The sequence below is a fragment of the Centruroides vittatus genome, unplaced genomic scaffold (genome assembly GCF_030686945.1).
Source record: "Centruroides vittatus isolate TY-2023 unplaced genomic scaffold, ASM3068694v2 contig_3068, whole genome shotgun sequence".
Lineage (NCBI taxonomy): Eukaryota > Metazoa > Arthropoda > Arachnida > Scorpiones > Buthidae > Centruroides > Centruroides vittatus.
Genome location: NW_027121971.1, coordinates 489,925 through 506,617, shown reverse-complemented (window position 1 = coordinate 506,617; position 16,693 = coordinate 489,925). Strand labels below are relative to the sequence as shown.

At 36.4% G+C, this 16,693-nt stretch overlaps 2 protein-coding genes across 2 annotated transcripts; both read right to left on the bottom strand.

Moving 5' to 3' along the window:
- Positions 1 to 1,030: 1,030 nt before the first annotated feature.
- On the bottom strand, positions 1,031 to 12,707 carry LOC136972975 (ribosomal oxygenase 2-like). The gene is made up of 10 exons (XM_067267653.1): positions 12,616 to 12,707; positions 9,184 to 9,262; positions 5,184 to 5,583; positions 4,993 to 5,112; positions 4,782 to 4,913; positions 4,219 to 4,325; positions 1,837 to 1,954; positions 1,529 to 1,760; positions 1,365 to 1,465; positions 1,031 to 1,294 (listed from the first exon to the last, which is right to left on the bottom strand). The coding sequence occupies exons 2-10, from the start codon at positions 9,258 to 9,260 to the stop codon at positions 1,124 to 1,126; spliced, it is 1,458 nt and encodes a 485-aa protein (XP_067123754.1). The 5' UTR covers positions 9,261 to 9,262; positions 12,616 to 12,707; the 3' UTR covers positions 1,031 to 1,123.
- LOC136972989 (arrestin, lateral eye-like) lies at positions 6,782 to 8,334 on the bottom strand. Its single transcript, XM_067267669.1, has one exon. The coding sequence runs from the start codon at positions 8,124 to 8,126 to the stop codon at positions 6,945 to 6,947; it is 1,182 nt and encodes a 393-aa protein (XP_067123770.1). The 5' UTR covers positions 8,127 to 8,334; the 3' UTR covers positions 6,782 to 6,944.
- Positions 12,708 to 16,693: the final 3,986 nt, after the last annotated feature.

Below are 16,693 nucleotides of genomic sequence, written 5' to 3'. Positions count from 1 at the left end.
ATGAGGTAGTCCTATTGTCCGATCGTATGGTAGGAGACACAACACTAATTTAAATAATTATTTTTGTGTTATTAAACATCCTATAAATACTTTTAAACTGTTTAATTTGTTTATTTATCTTTGCTGGTAACCCTCGATGTTAAATGTATCTGCCCATTTTTCAACAAATTTCCCGTGAGTCAATGCGTGACATTCACCGAATCATATGATGATGTGAACAAGCACCGCAAGGTCTTTTACTTGGACTTAAAATGTCAAATGTGTACTTCTGCTTGCCGTACAAGTTTAACGTTTGTACTTGCAGTGAAACTTGTGTAGTTCAAATCTGGAAAACTTCATTCCACCTGTTCCTCTCAAAATGTCAAACTGATGCAAAATGTTTAGCAGAAGATTGAATAACATGATGATGGTTTTAAATGTGTGCGTGTGCGTGATTCTTCTGTGTAAATTCAGCAATATCGGCCACTTTTGTATGGTACACTCAGTCCTTGACATAATCCCAAACAAAGTGTGGTGAGGTTATGTCTGGCAATCTTGGAAACTAGTTTGTCAGTATGGAAAACCTGGTTATTGAGTTTTCTGCTCCAAAAACTTTGAGCTTAATGTGCAGTGCTCCACTTCACTGGAACACTGCACGTTAAGCTCGGGGTTAGCTCACGTTTCCGATTTTCCAAATCCCAGATCCGACGGTTGCCATTCCCAATGTGTGGAATGTCATTTCATCTGAAAAGATCATCTTTGCCCAAGAACTCTAGGATTTCAGCACAAACAATAAGCGGCAAGGCTCGTCGACTTTCCATCACGCTTAAACAATTTGAAGTGTGTAGCTACAAACAACTTTGCATGCCAGAGCACCGCTGTCCTGTGTCAAACTGGTGGTGACTTAAAGCTAAAGCATTTTGAAATGGTAATAATAAATTATGTACTGTACTGTACATCCCATCCATATGTGATGCAGATTTTTTATAATCAGAGGAAAAATCTTGGTGGCTACTACTAGCAAAAAGCAAAGAACAGAGCAATACATAAATCATCTCAAACAATTTATTGTATAACAAATTAAAAACCATGTGTGTTTTCCATTTAACGCAATTATATACAAAATTCGGATCCGCTTTAATTTTCAAGAACTGTCGACTACTGTGATAAGATGCTGAGTCCACAGTGTCGTGACCAAATTCAATTTGTCACTTTCGGAGGGAAGCTCAAGATCGGAAACACGCATCTCCGCACGTTCCTGCAATTGCTCCAGGGCTTTTGCATAATGAGGCGGAAACTTTAAAGTGCTGTTGATCTGAAAGAGCAAAGCTTACTTTAACATTCACACATAATAAGATAAAACAAAAAAACGGAAAGAAATAAACCTGTTCGGTCTCATCCTCGTCGTCACCTCTGCTCATCATATGCCTGCTTCGGTCATTCATAACAGACGAGTATACTAACAAGTACTTGGAAAGGTTATCGTCTGTAACGGTAATAGGATTTAATTCACGCCACTAAGATTTTAATTAGATTAAAATAAAATCACCTTCTTCATCTTCAGATAAAATACAATGAACGTGGTCCGGGTATTTTAAGGACACTAAAGATTTTATACGGGGAGGACTTCCCGCTGGCGTGCTCTCCAATACTTCTTCTTGACGCACGCCAAATGGTGGAAGTCGAAACTTCATGTAGTCTTGCAACTTTTCGCAAGACGGGACCATCTCGACATTCTCCAAAACTTCGGGTAACTTTTCCAATAATGACTTTACAATTTCCTGTAAGAATAATAGATTTTTTTCTCTTTAAGACACTTTGAAATACTACACCAACTGTCAAAGTAATAGTCCTTACCTTTTTGACTTCAAAAGGACGCGAGTCAAGTTGTATGCCCCGACGAAATTCTACGGATTCGTTCATGGCCTTCTCTATTATTTTAGGCATCGTCGTCATCAAATAGTCTCCAACGGTACTATATTAATTGTTTAAGTACAATTTAATTTGCACGTGGAACACAAGTAAAACATAACAAACATAACAAACAACCAAACACCTTAAGTTGCTGAGAAAAATTTAATAAATAACAAACGTTTTCAGCCAAATCTGTTGGCCATCATCAGGTTAAACATATTCGAATGCAAACACAAAATGGAACAAAAAATTTAAATACAAATAAATAAAATAACGGATAAAATATACATATAAGAAAGTAAAAATTAAATATAAATAACAAAAATATATAAAAAATATGTATAGGTTAAATAATAAACTACACGAAACTCTAATAAATGCAAGAAGTGCATTTATCAATAAATTATACGAAATTCTGACAAATACAAGATATGCAGTGATAACAAAATCAAGGCATTAAATTAAGAGCTATCAAACCTCTTAATTAAATATTTCCATGCCGAAGGCAACCCTTCAGCATCCCTGGCATTAATGCAGGCATTATGTAATCTGCTCTTAAATATTTCAATTTTTTCGGCGCAAAACGCTAAAGTCGGTGAGTGTACAGGTTTAATGATGTCTGCTTCACCCCATTTGACTACCGAGCCTTCAACCTGCGCCATCTGAGATAGAATTGTGGCGTTAGATCTTTTGCTGATGTTGTATTTGTGCTCCCTCAATCTAATCCCTAAGCTTCTATTAGTAACTCCAATGTAGTTTTTATTAATGCCTAGTTCTTGGTTTTCACAGCAAAAGCCCAGATTTGGCAAATTACAGTAATGATTTGATAGAGCTAGCTAACCTTGTCTGCTATGAATCTTTTTTCGCTTTTAATGGCCGTCAATACAAACAAAAAAGGGGAGTCCCAATGGGAAGTCCTATGTCAGGATTGTTGTGTGAACTTGTATTGAGAAGATTAGAAAAGAGTGTTATTTGTGGCTTCATGAATGACATTATGTATTTTAAAAGATACGTGGACGATGTCCTTGTAATATGGAAAAATGACCGGAAAATCGAGGAATTTATTAATAGAATCAACAACAATGATGACGGCCTCATGCTAAAGATTGAACAGACGTGTTCCTCGCGGATACATTTTTTAGACATTGACATCGAATTCAAGGAAGGACATTTGATCACTAAAGTGTACGTAAAACCAACGCATAGCCCTTTGTACATTCCATCGCGTTCGAATGATCCTTACCAATACAAAATGGCTGCTTTCCGTGCCCTTGTTTGCAGGGCTTTTCTCTACTGCAGTTGTGTGGTTGATAGACAAAAAGAAATCTACAGGATATCGCATATCGCTAGAACTCTAGGGTACAGGGCGGATATGATAACCACACTAATCAAAAACTACAAGAATAACAAAACAAAAGCTCAAGGAGGGGATTTCCGCAAATTCACAAAGTTCACGTATGACAGAAAGAAAGAAGCTATCATGAAGGAAATCTCAGCCCGCAAAAATACCAAGTTAATTTTCAAGAGGGCTCCCAACTTGTACAAATTATTAAGGAACGACAAAGACCGTATTGATAAAGAAAGAATGGCTGGAGTGTACAAAATTCCTTATGAAAACCAAGAACTAGGCATTAATAAAAACTACATTGGAGTTACTAATAGAAGCTTAGGGATTAGATTGAGGGAGCACAAATACAACATCAGCAAAAGATCTAACGCCACAATTCTATCTCAGATGGCGCAGGTTGAAGGCTCGGTAGTCAAATGGGGTGAAGCAGACATCATTAAACCCGTACACTCACCGACTTTAGCGTTTTGCGCCGAAAAAATTGAAATATTTAAGAGATTACATAATGCCTGCATTAATGCCAGGGATGCCGAAGGGTTGCCTTCTGCATGGAAATATTTAATTAAGAGGTTTGATAGCTCTTAATTTAATGCCTTGATTTTGTTATCACTGCATATCTTGTATTTGTCAGAATTTCGTATAATTTATTGATAAATGCACTTCTTGCATTTATTAGAGTTTCGTGTAGTTTATTATTTAACCTATACATATTTTTTATATATTTTTGTTATTTATATTTAATTTTTACTTTCTTATATGTATATTTTATCCGTTATTTTATTTATTTGTATTTAAATTTTTTGTTCCATTTTGTGTTTGCATTCGAATATGTTTAACCTGATGATGGCCAACAGATTTGGCTGAAAACGTTTGTTATTTATTAAATTTTTCTCAGCAACTTAAGGTGTTTGGTTGTTTGTGATTTAATTTTGCTGAGTGAGTTCACTTCAATGTAAAACATAACGATGACAACTTACTGTTTTTGATAAGTGCTAATTGTAATGTGGGTGGAACAGTCTTCGGAAGTGCTTGGGGTTCTTGCTTGATGGATGGTGCCTCGCGGCATGTATAATAGATCACCAGGCTGCAAAAACAAGTCAAAAATTTTCATTTTGACAATTGAAAATGACCATATGAGAGTTTGTGGAAGACCATTGAGTTTTGTGCAAAAATGGCCCACACAGGGGATCACATTCCTCCAAATTCAAATGGAAACAAAGGAGCATCCAGCATACCCACCCATTTGGCTCACTATTTTTGTTTATTCCATTCCAGTCTGTTCTAGAGAATTTTGTAGAGACTAAGATGAAGTAATGAGGCACACCTCAAAGGATTTTTTTTCTTTGGTAGGGTCTATGTTTCTACTACGGCAGGATTCGAATTAGAAGAGAGATGGCAAAGGGTACTCAAAACAATATTTTGGCAAAGACGTCATTGGTTAACGACATATTTGCCAAAATTTTTCTAGGTTTTTCTTTAAAAACCTAGGAAACTTTTCTGACAACCCAATATTATTTACTTATTAAGCTTCTTAACTTACACAAAGAGTAAACGAGTGCGTCGGTTCGCCGATTTCTTCTTGCGTCAGATCTCTGCTGTATTCCCGAGGAAGTTCGACGGGTGGTCTGTACAGTTTCCACTCTTTGCATCCTTCTAACTGAATTATAAAAACCTAAGAAGAATCAAACGTGTTTATTCGTGTTCTGCACAAAAATCTACATTTCCGTAAATAATTTAAAAAACCAACCTACTTCGACGTCGTCGTAATGTGGAGAGAGACCTTGCGAATTGCGAGGCGTCATGTAAACGTTAGCACCGACCAGACACTTAAAGAAGCATTCTAATTTCTCCATTAGCATCCATAATTCATCCTGAGAAGAAACGTACGCAATTTAAATACCATTGTTTTTATTTATTATTTTCTCATTTAATTTCCACTTACTACAAATCGCTGAGGTTGATGAATTTGTAAGGTCGCCCCTTCTTTCTCCAGCAAGTGCAGTGCCTTTTTAACTGTTATTCTGCCTTTTCCGTTCAAATTCTTTCTCGCTCCGTCGACGTAACGACAGACATTTACGTCTTCCACGAATTTCAATGCATGTTCTTTTAGTAAGTCGAGTAAAATGTCCTTAGAAAACAGGTTTGGGGGTGCGACTACGTTGTCGGAACGTCTGACAACCAGAGGCTGTTTTTCCCAATAACAACTAAAGAAATCTTCGAGTTTGTGAGGTTTCAGAAGGGAAGACATTGCGGCGCGTGGAGAATCGTAGTCGACTACTTGACCCCTTGCGTTTCCGTTGGACTTTTCAGATAAATTATTTACACCCGACTCTCCATCAGAGCTAAATGTGAATTAGAAATTTAAATATCTAGATTAATAAATGCTATTTTAAATTTTATACAAACAAGCAATTAATAAAGAAAATAGATCTGCTAGATTGATTGTAAAGTCTCTTAGAAACCCTAAATTTCATCCTCCTTTGATTTTTATTTGAGAGCAAATAAAAGCTATTGGTGTTCTAAATAAAATTACAAAACACAAACTATATTATTTCCCATCTACCTTATTCTCTTTTTATAAACTGGAAACTGGCAAATCGTAACATTTGGATCAGAATGGCCAATTCTCCCACAATGTACACAAAAACCTAAACTTGTGACCATAAGGATCGGCCATTAATGCTCCTCCGACACACCGAACACTCCTGGTAATACGAAGTCTGAAGTCGACGTTTGTATTCCAGAAAGATGGGGGTTTGGCAAATGGGAGAGGGCAATCCTCCTCATTACTGTCCAAAATCTTTCCATCATCATCTTATCTGAAATTTTTCTCCCTGCATCAAATTAAAACTCTAACGATAGTCAAACAATTCCAATTTTTAAGACACCGTTATTAGCGGACAATCATAATGTTTGCAAGTTTTCAGCGCACAGAATGCTACAATCACCCATAATCGTGCAAATAATGCTTTTTTAAGATTATTGCTTATAAAATAAAATTGTGCGCGTGTATAGTCTTGCACGTTGACTCTACAACTGAACAATTAATGATCGATAAACTCCAAGAATATATGCTGTCGATTTGTCAATCCACCATTAAGCTCTGCTCATGTAGAGTAAATGCTATTAAACATGGTTAGATGATCCATGTTTATCTGAAAGGAATATGGTGGCAACAATCACAACATGCTTCTCGTTGTCTCTTAGTTTAGTGGCATTCTGTGGAATCTTAGGGATTTTGGAAACAAAAACTTACCAGAAGTCCTAAATTTGTGGTTCAAGCTTGTCGGGGACCAGATATGATTAAGGGTTCCGCAGTAGGTTCTGTAGTTTATTTTAAAGTTCTGTGCGTTAAAATAGTTTGTGATTTTGTCATTCTTAAATATCTAACTGTAGGAAACTTGTCTTAACGCAGACTGATATCATACTGTAGAATGTGTCGGCATACGATCCAGAACTGTTTTATTGAATGATATAGGGTAAGCAGTTTTATCAGCATTACATTCAAACCAACAATTAAAGAAATAAATAAAAAAAGATCTTTATTTTAAATTAATTTTAATAATCAAAACAAGGCTTACATGTTTTCGTTGCAGTTTATTTAAGAGAAACAAAGCTAAAACTAAATTTTCCGCTAGGATTAATTGTAAATTTCCTATCTAAATTTGTTCAAAGAAATTAAATCCATCTGCTAGCTTGTCGATTATTCTAAATCTTCACTAAATTGCCTACGTCTCGCAAAGTCCTCAAAGATCAAGTCGGTACTCATCTCTCTTGTCAACTGTTTCTTGGGTTTTTCTTTTATCTTTTCTGGAATGGTTAGATTCGGCGCTAGGTTCGATAATTTGAAAGGAACGTCTGCGGTGAGTTCGCCTCCCAGAGCTCCCAGATATAACCTTACTCTTACGATGTAAGAGATGATGATGCCGAGATTATCTCCGGAAGATACTGTGGATGATGCCAAGTTGGTGTCGCCTTCTTTCAGCATCCCGTCGAGGGCGATGCCCCGTTTGTCCTTGTTGTAAGCCGCCAACGGCAACAGGTAGTACGTCTTGTTCAAACTGGCTCCAGGAATGATGGGACAACCTTCTTTGGAGTCGACACTGGCCACGGTCTTGCTGTAATGACCGTTGACGATGGTGACTTCCGTATTCTGGATGATGGATACCTTAATACACTTCACTGTTTTCTTTGAATAGTTAGAAATGCTCACGTGAGCGGCAACTTTATCGCCATGGATGTATATTTCTTTATCCAAAGTGACCTCCAGCTGTAATTTACCAGGACTCAAAACAAAGCTCTTTCCGACAGAAGCACTGGGTTGTTTATTGTTCAAGGGAGATTTAACATACTGGAGTTTCCTGATGGCCATGTTAACCGAATTGCGTTTGTGAGGTTTCTCCTCTTCGGTGTCAGCAACATATAACTTTAATTCATATTCTAAACCCAAAGGTTTACCTTGATCATCAGGACTTGGCTGCAGAGTGACCGAAGGAGGTGCATTTTGAGGTAGTTCAAAGTAAAACGGAGTCGCATCCGGTCCCAGCTTTCTCAACAGTCGTTTCTGCAGATCAGACGTGGCATCGTCCTTGGTTCTCTTTGGATAAATCTCCTCCATGGCGAGATACAACTGCCGACTGAAGTGCAAACCCATAACTTCGTCCTCCTCTCTGCCATATCTGAAAGTGGTGATGACCTGCCCGTAGACTTTTCGACCTTTCAGATAGCTGGAGTCGACGAGCACGACGCCCTCCACGGGTTCGCAGTATTCTCCGAAATCTCCAAAATCACGCTTTCCCAGATACACGGTGATCTTTCCATTCGGCGACGCCTTCTTGAAAACTTTCACTGCGACGATATACGCAAAAAACAGGAGCTGAATCATCTCGACGAGGCGGCACCACTACTAGCAAATGAATAAAGTCCTCGGCACCGGTTCTCTTTAATAGCATTTACAGTCGGTGACGCATTCACCCGATACACGCAGCATTAAACAAGTAAGGCTTCAGTGTGACAGCCGTAAGGTTTCTCTGCATTTCACAACACCGAACAAAACTGCTGATTTATTTTACAAAAGGAACTTGAAATGAAGTAAAGTTCAACGTCCAACAGAGTTCAAAAACAAAGTTCAATGCTCGGCCAGTCCAAAAAAAAAAAGGAGTATTTTTGTAAGCGTGTGAGAAGTTTAATTAAAGTTTGTAAAGTATTTTAGCTCTGTTTATATATATAAAAGAAGCTAATTAAAAAGACTTTAAGAAAAATAAGAAAAATATGTATGTAAACATCATCACAAATAAATAATGAGGAATATAGGACGTGCATTTGTAGGCATTCCGTACGACGAGCAATCGTAATTGGATTTTATTGCACAAGAAAATGACTGTTAATGGTATAAGTTTATTTATAAATCATCCTAAATGTCAAATGTATTTATTGATGTTTATTTCTAGCATTTTTTTAACATGATAGCTATATTAATAGACTTTATCCTTAAGATTTTTCATAATTTAATCGGCTCTTCATGAGAAATGTCTATGTAAAGTTGTGAGGATGACGATCACGTCACACAAACTAATACGTTACACGTCAAATCACTGAAATCGCCATCCTTTCGACTTTATCAATTGTTAATATTACGCAACCAACCTTAATTCTAAGTAAGTTCGGTTGGGGCCTAACAGAGAGGGCCTTTTAATTATACCTTCTCTACTTTGCCGCAGCCAAACATAGATAAAATTGCGTACAATGATAGATAAAATTGCGTACAATGATACAACTGACAACCCATTAGAAAATTCGGGAATGTATAAAATTACTTTTGGAAAACATCATCTAATGCTTGCTATATTGTGGCCATTTGAGTACGATAGAATGTCGGCCAGCGAATACTAAACCTCGTCAAACTTTGGTACAACATATATAAAAAAAATAATAATAATTACCTTTTGTAATCTTTGGCACGTTTACCATCATTATCACTTCGATTAGACGCCTTTCTTTTCTTGGATGCAGCTTTCATCTCTGTAACGAAGAAAATATATTAATAAATCCGTAAATTTTAAAGTAGAATTAATATTTGAACGGGAGCTCTTTCCGTAAATTATATATCAAGTTTAATGTCACCTCTTATCAACACTACATATTTGGAATAGGTTTAATCGGCTAATGCTAACTTTATCCAAGTCGGGAACCGATAGAGCCGACTTTATCCGAAACCGAATGGACGAAATAAGAACAAAACTTAAAACACCAGCTTTATCCGCACCATTTTGGTAAAGTGAGGAGAAAATCTCAGGTTTCACTTTTCGGATCTATTCAAAAGTACAGTATTTTTCTTTTCTGGCATGCATCGTCGTTACAATGGATGCATTCCTCATCCCTGGACGGTCCCAGAATGCTGCTGCTTTTCAGAATCTCTATTCAAATTGCCAGCACCTTGCATGTATTTTCACTAGTTGGTTCTGTATCTTTGGAGTGTGCTTCCTCCTCTTCATTAATTAAATGATCTTTCTGTCTTCTGTCTCTCCATTGGCAACCTTATTGACTAAGGAGAAAGATATAAAACCTAACTTACCAACTGTAAGTTAGGTTTTATATCAAATGAATTAAGGTGAATGGCTTCATAAGATCACCTTAATCCATCACATTAGAGCCTATCAGACATTCATCATTAGCATATTCTGAACATCCCAATTTGTGCTGCAACCGTGTCATAGTTTGCTACGAGCCAATCCACATTAAAGACAATTCCTTTACGATCACAGTTTGTAAATTCTTGCCCATTATCTATCCGTAATACAGACGGCACACTTCTGAAGATGCCGAAGAGGTGGTGACAGTGACATAAGATTGCATTCGTCATTTATTTTCCTCTTCACTCGTCACAATACGGTGGTATCTGGCTAATCCGAACTAATAAAAAACAACCGCGCTCATTCACTTTAGTGAATTTATCCCCAAGAGACAACCATAACTAGCGTTTAAGACAAAATATAATCAGATTCTAATAGTGCTGTACATCAATTTAATTCTATAAAGAAATGAATTAATTGATAGAAAGAAAACTACTGCGTTGTAATGTAAAAGTTAAAACATTATACACAAGTTTAATTATTAAATAAGAAGAACAATACACAATAAATAAAACTTTTTTCCCTTTCGAACCGCAATTTGGATTAGCGAAATGGGCTGTCTCAGCCTTTGTCGAATAGAATAAAGTGACATTAAGTTATGATAAATTAAACGACATAACATTGCAGTAACACATCAATTAAACCATTCGTTTAATCCTTTTGCACCGGGGCCCCTCCTCCTTTCCTTAGGCTTAAGCCCACTCAGCCTGTGATTAATCTGCCACCATATACAGATAATACCGGTAGGAGTTTCCAGTTTACTAAAACCCGTTTGGATTTATGTATAGTACTTTATTTGCTGTTTCTTAGAATTGTAATTTGATCCGCAACCGATAACACTGCGTTACACCACCTTATGTTAATTTGGAAGAAATAAACCTTGTGTGTTATGACAGAAGGGAGCACATGCATGAGGCTATGTACTGTATTTATTAAAGGGTTCGTATGGACTTCCAAGATGTGTATTTTGATATTTTAAACCATTTTACATACTGTACTGTATTTAAAAATATTAAAATTAAATCATGTAGAGACTATCTACTTTTTGTTACTTGTAGAAATGATCTAGTATAGATTGGACCTCCTTAAATCCACGCTCGGTCATTGCCAGATTACAGGAAATGCTTCCAAATAGGGATTATTATTATTTCATGTAATATAAAGCCCAAAACCAGAAATAATACTTGTAGTACCTGTAGTTTTGATTATACGAGAAGTCAGCAGTCAAGATATGAAAAATTATCAGGTCATCGAGCTACATACATCAGAGGTGCAGGAAAGCGGATTTACTACATTGAAACAAATTTTAGCAACGTTATTAACCACATCTTTCGACCACCATTGCAAAATAAATTAGCGGGTGTACTATAGATTATCACCTATGGAATTTCAGGACTTTGATTATATATATGAACTCAGGGACCGAGACGAGTTCAACGGTACCCTACTTTTGACCGGAGACGAAAAATAAAAAAGTTATCATACTTTTTAAGTTACCATACGTTTTTAATGCTCTCATGCAGACGGCACCGTAGTTGCTAGTACTGCCATCTTGCGATAAAGTCTGCAAACCATGACGTCAGACTACAATAATCTCCCAGAGGGTTAAACATGCGATACGAGAGCGGAGAGAGCGATGTGACTCGTGGCAGTCGTTTCGACTGTTTGTGCTCTCGACTGACCTCCTGGAGGGGAGCCGCCAGCAGGCCGCCATGTGCTAAATGTCACTATTTATTGATTCACGGTAGTTCTTGAACAAAAGAAAAAACAGGAGATAGCGTTTATCAATATTATCAATAAAGATGACGAGATAATAGCATAAAATGCATTTTAACGGCAAGCGACGTGACTCCCGATTGCAATAGCGAGGCCGACTTAGCGGAGAGAGCAACGCGACTCCCGATCATCACGTGATTGCCGGAAAAAGGTATGATAACATTTTTATTTTTCGTCTCCAGTCCAAAAGTAGGGTATTGTTGAACTTGTCTCGGTTCTGAGTTCAGATATATACCCAAACACCCGAAATTCCATAGGTGGTAATCTATAGTATCCCCAAATTAGCTTGCTTTATTAGATGTATCAAATATCAACCGACTAATGACAGAGTGTGTGTTGGCCTTTGCCTGGTACAATTTAAAAATACAGACTACCTCCTAACGCAATGGCATATTATTGCTTCATGTTGCCCAGGAAAATTTGAATTAGGAAGCCCTGCAATGACTTAGGACATTTTTCTCCGGGGAAATTATTTGTGGAAACTATTTTCTTATAAAACATTGGTTTGGGGTCCCACATCATTGCCCTTTTTGCCCATAAGATGACCTAGTGGCTAAAAAACAAAATGCTTATGCCCACAGAAAGGCATCTTCTAGAGATTTGGATAGAGCTGAATTTAACTATATCCAAATAACAATGGTTAGAATCCACGTTCGGATAAAGTCCAGATTTTTAGTTTTGTTCTTGCTTCGTTCACTCATCCATTTTTGGATGTTAGCTTGCTTTAACATTTGCTGGCCCAGCCGACAACGGAGGTAGGGGACTGACATATCCAATATATAGCATCCCCGTAAATATCGCATCCTGAGTTTATTTGACTTCCCCTGAATGTCCTAAAAGTAATTTCTACCAAGATTTCGGTAAGAAAATATGGTTTAAAGTTTACCTAAGATTTACTATTTTGATATTCGACAGTAATACAAATTTACTCTATCATATTACAAATATATTCACTTATATCATTACCTAATATCTTGTAATTCTTTAAAGGCGACGAAAACACTAAAAAAAATCCGTAAAAAATACGATGTAAAAGCACTACACTACATCAACACGTGTCTTATAATGCTACAAGGGCGCCAAAACGGCAAACGAAAATAATAATAATAAATTTATTTTCGTGCTAAGGTAAAAAATATGAATCGGCTTGAAAATTGATATTTTTTACGATAATTTGAATTTTAATGTTTTTAATACCATTAATTAATTTCCCAAACAGGTAGGTTGCGAATTTACAAAATATTTAATAAAACTACATCCTTTATATATACAGAGCATTTCATATTCATAAACCGTTCAAACAGTGCTTTTCCGCCATATTTAGTCCAGTATTAATGTATTCATTGTGTTTGCACTTTGGTATATTTTCTTATTAAAAAATATACTCTTTTTTTGCGCTGTTACTGCATAAAATATATAACAACATAAAACATTTTTAAAAACTGGGAATTATAAATACTAGAAAGAAGAGAGGACTAAATATGGCCGGCCCGTTACTTGAATGGGAAACTGTATATCTAGGAACTTTACTATTTCATTACTTTCATTGAATACATTATAGAGTTGGTTATTGAGTTTCCATTTTCAAATCAAAGATTCCACTTTCTGATTCCCCAAACAATTACACAAACAAACCTTAATCTCAACAATAGAGGGTATAGAGGAAAAACAATATTTAGAACAAAAGAAAATTAAAAGATGAATTGTTTAAAACTTAAAACGCGATAAGAAAAAGGAAGCGATGAGACGCAATATGAGCGCAGGTGTCTTAATCATCGATGAATCGCAATCAGAGTCGACAGAATGGTGTCGGATAAACCACCCCCTAGCAGACCTTTCTCGCGACCTAGCTTGGTCTCAAATATTCTACCTAGAGACCAATCGGGGAGCGAGAAAAGGAAAGCCCGACCAATTAAAAAAGAATTAAACGTGATAAAGATATAAAACCTCCGTCATCGAAGATACGAGGAGCTTCCACCTCTGGCTTTCTCCACAGAGCTTCCCTGAGTTTCTTCCTCTGAACTTCCGCCTCCCAGTTCCAACCTTCTCTTTCTACATCTTCCCCGAGACAGACCAGTTGTGTTATCCTTCCTGTCGCCGCCATCTCGATATCTGACTCGCCGCTGCCCCGGATCTGTTCTTCAGGATCCAGGACATTCTCACCGACACTCCATCGAACTTAGACGTGCAAACCCGATTATGTAAGCACATGTCGAAAAATAAACGGGTTTCTTTTGTAACACATTGTCGTTTTCTTCCACCAGAACCGCCACCCACACATGCGAGGGTGGCGGTTCTGGTGGCACCCACTTAGACCATCCCGACGAAAGGGAATAACCCCCGTAATCGGCGTGCCTACATTACGAAGATAAATCGATAAATGCGGTATTAACTATAGCTACAAGTATACGACATAATCTGCAAAATAGCACTTTTCTATGTGAAAATAGTTTCGTTGGTCTGTCGTAGTTTCGTGCCTGACCAACGGGCTGGTCTCAGGATTTTTGCTGTTTTCTTCACCTGTTTAACACTTAAATACGAGCTGAACGAAAAATTCCTAAAGAAAGTCCTCCCGAAAGGCATCTTTCGATTGTCAGATTGTCCGTGTGTTCATATTGTCTTATACAAATGAATACATCAAATTTTGCATTTTAAACGAGAATAAAAGTTGACATTAATGGTACATAGTGTATGTGGGCCTCTAATTATTCATTGGTATGATCAGAGAGAGAAAAATTTCCTTGTACAGCTCATTTTATCTTATTTTCCCACATAAACACAATGGCATCTCACTAAATATACACAATTTCATATTGAAAATACACACAATGTAAAATATAAGGCATGTCTATATTTCTTCCAGCCAGGGACTCCTGTACACTGGAACACTAAAGGCATGTGCTGTCTTTTCGTAACACTGGAGGGAGCTCAAAATTCTATTATTGACAAACGAGAAAATCCATGACTTCTAGTCTATTCTGCAAATGTAAAAATAATTAATGGACGATATTTGTCTATTGCCCCATACAACTTCTTTGTGTGTTGAACAAAACTTGACCTTGAAAAGTTAACCCAATTGCGACCAGTGTCACCTTGTGGCAGCACTGATCCGACGTTGAATCAGTTTGAAGCTTCTTGCACAATGTGTGATGCCCGTGTAAATGGCAATGACGGCCTTTCCTATGATATGGCCTGAGTAGGGATACATAAGCATGTGTGATGGGAGTATGTGATTATAACAGGAAGCAATTGTACTAATCTAGTAAACATGATGGAAAACGGGGTCTTATATAAACATAGTTCATTTAAGAGCATGTTTTCCTTTTCCTGCTACTTTTACCACCTTTTGTATTTACTTTCATTAATAAGAAGTGCACATGAGAGAAATGGGACGGAATGATTACAAATTAAGGATTCTCATCCGTCTCTGAAATGCTTGAAAACATATAAGTAAAATTAATGCGTCGCATCTGTGTCTCGGCGCCATGTTTGATCCAAAGTTCATAATACAGAAAGAGTTGTTATTTTGGTGTTTAAATTAGTTACGAAGTAGAAAACAATTTTAATAATAAATGTAAAATAGAGTTTACACTCACATGTTCTAAATAAAAAAAAATTTTAACTTATATATTGTCTCTATCGTAACGCGTCAGTGCGACGAGAAACGTCGCATTCGCTGACAGATCGGTAATTTAGAAGTTCTCTTCTAAGAAACCTTTCTGATCTCTTTAATAATTAGTTTAGTAAAAGATTTAGATTATTTTAAACTAATAAAAGTTTTAAATTTAATTTTACACGGTTATGATAAGCGATGCGACGTCGCACGCGTCTTGTAATGTCGCATCGTTTACCACAATGTAGTACGTCTGTTATGATTCGTAGTCACAAATGAGCAAGATATAGCTTTTTAAAGCTTAAAATAAATGTAATTAACTGAATTATTTCACAATTCTGAGTAGAAAATGATCAAATTAGCACTATTTCCATTTATAATGATGGCGTCGAAATGATGGTAGAATAGACTTAAAACGTGTAATAACTTATTTTGTTTAAAAATAAATAAAATCGCCATTATCGTTAATAATTAACACAGACAACCATTCTTTACTTACAGAATTTTTAATTTCAGAAAAATGATTTGGAAGAAGACTTTTATTGTTTTTTTTTTTTTTTTTTTTAATATATATATAACAGAAAGATCGCTATGAGTTTTAAGCACCTCTACCGTCATTTCGACGCCATGTTTGATCGGAAGAAACGAAATTGCTTACTACGTGCATATCTACCTATTAAAGTACCAATGACTTATTCCTTCATATGAATCACTAAAGCATCATAGCTAATGTATGCTTCATTACTTAAATAAGACAAAATATTTACTTATTATTTTGCTCCGTCATTAATGGGGTTAACGAAGGGATGAATCAACACTAGATAAACAACAAATGAATCACCGTATAACTGTAATATAACTAATAATATTACTAATAACTCTCAGTTCGTAGCGCTAAATTCATCCTGGTAGTGATTTTGGCAACTATTTTCCCTGTGAGATTGCTTGTTCTACACTCGTTGTGGGCCTAAGCTATAACATGGAAGAGACCCTTTTTCAGTAGTAAATAGTAAATTTAAAAGCACGTAGCCTCAAGTTGTGACTTCATAATGAGAGGCCCTAAACTGTAGTTTTCTGGCTTATTTGTAAATCCAGATTTGCAAAAAGTGCTTAAAGGATAATTTGTTGATTTTTAAAGTAATTTTTATTGCCATAAATTGTATATTAATCAATATGTAGCGAATAGTTTTCCTGTTTATCATCATGCATGCTTTGTAAATGAAACATATAATTTATATATTATTCAATCATTTATACATAATTTTTCCTTATGCAATTAAATTAAATGAGGCCCGACAAGATTATTCATCGTGCCAAACTCCTAAGATCTTATCGGGATTCGAACTCGAATCACCAATGCCAGGCAGATTGACAAGGCATCTACAAGATCATTCTGCTAGTCCTATTCCTAAGGATTCTATGTAATTCTGA